This window comes from Gloeophyllum trabeum (assembly GCF_000344685.1).
Source record: "Gloeophyllum trabeum ATCC 11539 unplaced genomic scaffold GLOTRscaffold_00010, whole genome shotgun sequence".
NCBI lineage: Eukaryota > Fungi > Basidiomycota > Agaricomycetes > Gloeophyllales > Gloeophyllaceae > Gloeophyllum > Gloeophyllum trabeum.
Window position 1 is genome coordinate 170,770 of NW_006920419.1, and position 6,828 is coordinate 177,597.

The 6,828-nt window shown below is 54.7% G+C and overlaps 2 protein-coding genes across 2 annotated transcripts; one reads left to right on the forward strand and one right to left on the reverse strand.

The window, feature by feature from the left end:
* The first annotated feature begins 4,324 nt into the window (after window positions 1–4,324).
* Window positions 4,325–5,932, forward strand: GLOTRDRAFT_139692 (uncharacterized protein). The gene is made up of 3 exons (XM_007869604.1): window positions 4,325–4,484; window positions 4,537–4,832; window positions 4,888–5,932. The coding sequence occupies exons 1-3, from the start codon at window positions 4,350–4,352 to the stop codon at window positions 5,762–5,764; spliced, it is 1,308 nt and encodes a 435-aa protein (XP_007867795.1). The 5' UTR covers window positions 4,325–4,349; the 3' UTR covers window positions 5,765–5,932.
* Window positions 5,933–6,154: 222 nt separating this feature from the next.
* Window positions 6,155–6,556, reverse strand: GLOTRDRAFT_130791 (uncharacterized protein; the record flags this gene model as incomplete). Its single annotated transcript, XM_007869605.1, has 1 exon — window positions 6,155–6,556. One exon carries the CDS (start codon window positions 6,554–6,556, stop codon window positions 6,155–6,157), a length of 402 nt encoding a protein of 133 aa, XP_007867796.1.
* Between the last annotated feature and the right edge of the window lie 272 nt (window positions 6,557–6,828).

Consider the following 6,828-nt stretch of genomic DNA (forward strand, 5'->3'; position numbering starts at 1 on the left):
AGAACGTTCGAAGAAGCCAGACTGCCATAAGGTTCATAAAGGAAAGCCGTAAAAGGATTTCCGAGACCTGGGACTCACTCGCTGTCGGCGTCTCTCGAGATCTGATAGGCAAGCGGGTCCAGCTTTGGCACGCCTAAAGCTAAGAATACTGCTCCCGACTCCGAGCCTGCCTCCTGAATGCTATTTCTCCTCGACGACGGGCCCTAGCAATCCCTGTCAAGCTGGGACGCGTTCTCCTTTGCGCGACGTGTGCGACAGCGTAGAGTGATGGGTGCTCGTGTGAGGGGCAAGTTTGACTTTTTCCTCATTTCTTTTTCGCAGCGTAACTGGGTGGATGGCGGAGAATCGGAAGTAAAGAAGCGTCGTTTGCAGGGTCATCGCGCGGGGGAATTTGCGCTTCGGTTACCGTGGCGCGCGTCCATACGGTTTTCTCTTTCCTGCTCTCGTCATGAAGACTGCATTGCCTAGCTACCAACCGTCAAAACTATTCCAGAGGCACTATACTAGAAATTCTGTCTGGGATCTCTGCCTTGGGAATCTATATTCCTAAACTCACTTGGAAGTGCAGAAAGAAAACATGGAAGCATGCGTCGTGGGTACCCAGGCCGTTCAATGTACCCAATTTTACATCATTCGTCAGGCCTCAGGCCCGAGACAGGCACCTCCAGCCGCAAGTTCCACCCCTTCAAGACAGCCGAGGCCTACAATGGCATGCGGGTGATTGAAAACTGAAATATACACAGGTAGGTTGCTACACAGCGTCATGATCTTCCCATCACAGGAATGGCGTTGAGTCGGTCCTCGGACTCAATTTAACGCGTCAGTCAGCCTTTGAATGGTTTCCCTGGCACCTGGGGTCATGAACGGCGGTGCGTCCGCATCACAAGACTGATGCGACGACCACAGCCAAGCCTCCACTGTCGCTGTCTTGACTACGTCTTTCCTCTGAGGAGCTGGACAGAACCTTTTCTGCCCATGCCAGCCTGATCTACCTCAGAGGATTTGCATAGGACCCTCGTCTAGCCAAAAGCGGGGTCGGGGACCCTGCATTATGGTCAAAGTCGTAGCGCGTAAGTTAGCCCGTAGCATGGCGCGGGAACTGCATATACGACGGGGTTTCATTGCCCTGATGGACGAGATTATGCAAATGCACGAGTCTCGACGCAGTGGGAGTACCCAGAAACTTCGTATATGCGCGCTGTATGCGCTCGATTTCTGCATCGGCCGACAAGACGTCGACCCGAGCCTATTGAACAAGGACTCCGCATAGACCAGGGGTCCCAGATAGTAACAGAACAGTTGCCTCACGTACCGAAGCTTATATGGCAGACGGTTGCGCCAAGCTCCATAGCCACTTCAGAAAGAGGCGTCGGTCTGCGAAACCTGTCGATCGTGCTTTCGCCTCGAGACCCGGGTGATATGCAAGTGACGTCCAGTGCTGTGATATACACGCCAGAAATACACGGACTGACCTGAACCATATGAAGTCGGCAAGTACGAGCAGACTGGCGGGCGAGACAGAAGCACGAAACTCGTCGTAGGGACGCTGGGCGTTTTATCCGATGTAACAAATGACCAGAGCTGGAGATTGGAAGTAGAGTTATGTCCGCTAGGGTGAGTGAGTGATACCAGTTTGTATGTGTCCTGCCCTCCGCTCGCATGTACCTCCTCACTGTTCACCCGACACCATTCCAGGGTGGGGACCAGGGCTTGCGCCAAACGGTTCAGGGACACTGATTGATCACAGGGGCGGTGGAGATTAACCTTGATAGAACAGTGTGAACGTCAGCATACAGGCATCACATCGACCGCCGCGAGCTTTGCCCGATAGGCAAGACCGTAGCAAGACTAAGAAGCAGTAAGTCCAGGGAGCGTGAAACGAGAACAGTGAGAACCGACAGAGCTTAGAATGAATGGCGGAGGCGATACCACAAAACACAGAGCATCTAGAGTCACAACCAACGGAGCCGAGCGCCAGAGTCAGCGCAATAGCAGATCGGGGTCCTGTGGGCAGGAGACAAAACCAGTTCATATGCCTCGACTGTCGACAACTGCGCGTGCGCCACCAGGTGCGTCTCGTTCGCGTTCGTTTGCATAGAACAGGCTGCATTACTGCCCTGACTGAGCATGATGACCCAGACAGGCACAAGAAGTGAGCAGGGCCAAATCAACATAAGGATGACTGTCAGCAGAGGCTTGTTTCGGCTGCCCTGACTCAACCGTCTACCTGCTTGCTGTTCGCGTTATATCACCGCGGCATTCAGGATACCAAGCATTAGCAACCTGAGGCGAGCTCAAGCAAGGCGTGCACTAACCGCTGCGGACCCGGAATTCAGGTAGCGGGCGCTATATCTGCTTGTCGTTCGCGCGGCGTCAGCCCGGCATCCCAGAACCCACAGCCAAAGGAGGAAGACCGAACCAGGCAGTACGAGTCCAAGGGAAGCTGAAACAAGGCAAGAGCCGGCATTTGGAGATAAGTGACGGAGATACTAAGACGCGGCGTCCGGTATGTAGAGTTCCAACGAACGCAGTCCAGGACGTGAGTCGGCAGCAGAGCGGATCGATACGTCCGGTGATCATTCAGGGAGCTATGGGCAGGATACGGGCAGGATACGAAACCGATTCCAAAGCCACAAGGCGCCGGCGACGTATCGACATCGCTTTTACATTACATCGCGCCGATGTAGCGGGTCGGCGGAGCCTACCAAGATCGGAAGCCGGTATCTAATTTTTTCGTACAGATGCGTGGAACAAGAGAAATCGAGAGGAGTACCACGAAACCCGACGGAAGATCTCTTCGTCAAGCCTGCGCTGGGGAACAAAAATTCATAACCGGAGCGGTCATATGTCAGGACGCCGAGGGATGGATTGGCTTACGGTACCAAAGCTCCCCTAAGCTCCCGCAGTCTTGAAGGGGTTCGCTCAAGAGTAACGTACCCGACTGGGAACAAGAGGTGCCGGAAAAGGGAGGCAGATATACGAAGACACTACTGTTCGGATACAACAGATCGTGCGTACAAACGCATCGCCCAACCTCGCAGCTCGGCGATGCGGGGAGCCGGGGAAGCCTGGAGCATTCTATCGGGGTTCGCTCCTCCGAATAAAGGTGATTTCGCTCCAGCGAACCCGTCAGGGTTGTCCACTGTAGGTATCTCGGGACCGGATCAAGGTCTTGACATTAGAGTTTGGCAACGAAATCTACACCAGGAGGCGATGAAGATCGGGCAGCATTGCTGTAGTGATCACAGAAAATTGTATCGGGAATACAGCCAGAAACAGAAGATGAGGCAGCAAGAAAAGCCCGAGACAGACGTCATTGGTATCTGGAGTTAGTCTCCGCAGAGGAGCAGAACAGTACCGAGGCCGAGGTATCTTGAGATGAGCTAGCCAGATGGTCCGTGAGGGATGGAACAGATGGTGAGCGAATTTTTGTTCGGGCGTCCGTTGGCGAGCGCCAAGCAGATATAGCCTACGTGTGATTGATTAGTTTGAGCGGTGGACACTTGATAGGGAGATTATCGAGGAGCGACGGGTGTCCGACAAGCGTGACCAGACCTGAAAGTCTGACAGTAGCAGCAGCGTTGCCTGGAAAATGCTAAGTTGATAGTGTTCTAGGGCAACTGAGGGTTCTCCGCCGCGCACGGGCATGTAGGCCTCTGAGTTACTTTACCTGGTAAGCAACGTCTGGACCTGTGAATCGAAATGTAACGATGGCATTTCAGATGTTCTCTTGTCAGCCACCAGCGCAGCTCCGTACACCCCGGGAGCGGGCAAAGGCGAGAGACCTTACAGAGATGCACAAATGCGGAGACAAAAGACAAGATGCAAGAATGCTCGGACAGCGCCCCGGGGTAAGCTGGGTCCACCGCAGCACAAGACGTTACCCAGATGGTTGTGTTCCGACCACCACGAAACGTTTCTTTACGGGTGAGAGCCCCGGTCGGGTCGGAGGAAGGTTTGTGGTCGCCTGCTCGATGAACGTTTATTCCTGGGAGGCCTGTTCATCCAAGCAGCCAGATACGCTAACGACCTTGCATTGCAGCGCACCGCCTGCATCACTTGCAATTGTCAAGCGGTGTTGCATGGAAGTAGAGTGATGGTGGTAGGAGGAAACCAATTACCGCTTGTTGCCGGGCCACACGGCCAACACGCGCTGCTTAGTCAGCAGCCCCCCTCCTCCGGATCTGCCAGCAATCTCATCCTGCCACTAGACCGTCGGAATCAGAGCGATCAGAATATCTGTTAGTGAATGCCCCGAGGACCATGGACTATGGAGGGGCTTTATAAAATGCCCATATTTTAGGTTCTCTCACTAATTGACCCCCTTCTTCACCGTTACACGTTCCACAATGCACTCACCATGGGTTTCGCTGCCTGCAGAGATGAAGCTGGCCGTCATCGACCTCCTCGAGGTCGACCAAGCCAAAAACTTTGCGTTTGTTAGCCGAGAAACGCGTCGACTCTGCGCAACTGCCATTTTCCAGGTGTGTTAACTATCACGATCATTTAGGGAGCTGGGTCTGATTACGGCTGTAGTCTGTTATTCTCAAGAGTCACGAAGACTTGGTTGATTTCCTGCGCGACGTACCAGCCGCGTACTACCCGTTCATTCGTCGACTCGACGTCTGTAGCAAGTCTACGCAAGACCGATCAGGCGTTCCTTCGCGGACAGAGGCTGTAACCGCCCTTCTCCGCCACTGCACGCAGCTTGAGCGCTTGTCACTTCGCCTTGAGGGTTCACTCGCCAACAATGCTATCAGCTGCTTTTGTTCCCTTCATTCCCTCAAGAATGTTTCCATTCAGAATTGCGGGGATGAGGCCTCGACTCCCATGTACGTTCAATAAATTGCCTGGAAGGATCATATCTGACTCGCCCCTTGTTTCCAGAAGCGAACGCTTCGTTGTTTCCATTGCAGCATCAGTACCTAGACTGGAAGAGCTTTCTCTCTACCGCATCTCCCGGTCTACCATGCACGCGCCGGAGCTTGTCGGAGTTTACCCGTATGTTCCTGTGGTGGCGGGAGACGAAGACATCGAAGACCACCCGTTACTCGGTTCCGCGCTGTACCTTCCGTCTCTCCTCCGGATCCCGACCCTACGGAAGCTAGTTATCCGCGACACCCATCTGGGCGATCCTCGGTGGGCCACTGCACCCGTTGCGTGCCCTCTCGAGATTCTGGACCTCGGGAGCTCCTACCACGAGACGGACGAATTCAACCGCGTCTGCACCGAGCGCATCATCCGCAATGTTGGAGCAACCATTGACGAGTTCACGCTCAACACGTCCTTCGGCTCGTCCGAGGTCGACACGACCGTCACGCACGTGCGGCCCCAGGCGGAGCAACCACTGAAGAAGCTGCGCAAGCTGCACCTCACGCCGCTCGTGCCCGTCGACAACGTCGTCGACACGCTCAGCACGCTCGGCGGGTCGCCCATCGAGCGCATCTCCGTGCAGTGCTTCGAGTACGACGTCGCGGACGTGTGCACGGCGCTGCAGGACTTCCTTGCGCTGCGCGGCGAGCGCGCCGAGACGGGCTTCTACGCGCACCTCAACGAGATCCAGGTGACCGTCACCGAGGACCTCGACGCGCTGAGCTCGGTCATCGGCGGGTGCGCGATCCCGTGCGGCTCCGCCGATGCCGCTGCGCGTCTGCAGGCGTACTGCCGCGAGCTGCTCGGGGAGGGTATCATTGATGATGCTTCTATGGACTGCAAGCTGTCAGTGGATGGCGATGCGCTTGGCAAGTGTGAGCTGGTTGGGTAAACGTGCATAGGTTTATACCCCGTCTATTTTTATTCTGTATCATTATGGGACTTCAGTTGCGATACCTAGTGTTCTCTCGTGTATGTCTCCTCGTTATTATTAGATCTGTACAGCTTGTCGATATCATGATCGCGTTGGAATATCATAGCCTCCCGGCGAATCAAGCAGACATGGTGCACCTACCGTAAGACGTCGTCGTATCATGATGGAGGTAGAGCATGCCAGGTAAGCTTGGGTGCACGAGGTTGGAAGGAAACCAGGAACATTAACGGCTGCATCAAATGCACTAAGTATTACAACAATCTATATGTACAGTACAACAAGTTTACACAACCGCGCTCGCGACCGTATGTACAGTACATCTCACATCTACACCAAGCACGAATGTCGTCATGACTGCCTTATTGAATACTCGCGGCGCGTGCTCTGAGACTGCACCAAAGGCGTCTCCGAGTCCACGCTCGAGAAACTACTGTTGCTATCACTGCGCACCAAAGGCACGATCCGTCGCTCAGCCATCTGCGGCGTCTGCTGGGATGTCAGCGTGAAGGGCGTGATGCCGACCGCCTCGGGGGATGACAGGTCCAGCGCTTTGCGTGGGGTGCTGAAGGTGGGCAGGACGTTGGTGTCTGGCAGGAGCCGCTTCGTGGTGACGAGGAGGATGACGTTGATCAATCCTGAAGGGAAGAAACTTAATGATAATACAGATAGGGCGAAGGTGTGGGGAGTTGTTTTACCGTTCAGGTTGAAAATGAAGTCGCAGGCGATGGTTACCCAGGGTGGCAGGTTCATAGCGAGCTCGGTCATGCGAGCCAAGGCGATTGGGAGCAGCAACAGGCTATACGCGATCTGCAAGTGCATACCATCGTGGGTCGACAATCAACATCCGTTTCCCCATAGATGACATCGACAGACAGAGCACTCACAGGGTACCTGTCAAGCCACATTCGCTCAGCATTGCCTCGAAGTAGGATGTGAACGGGAAGAAAGGAACTCACCACACCATGTGCGCGGCGACGCGCACTATTGCAGAGTCGATGTAGTCGCGCGTGATCGCGAGCTGC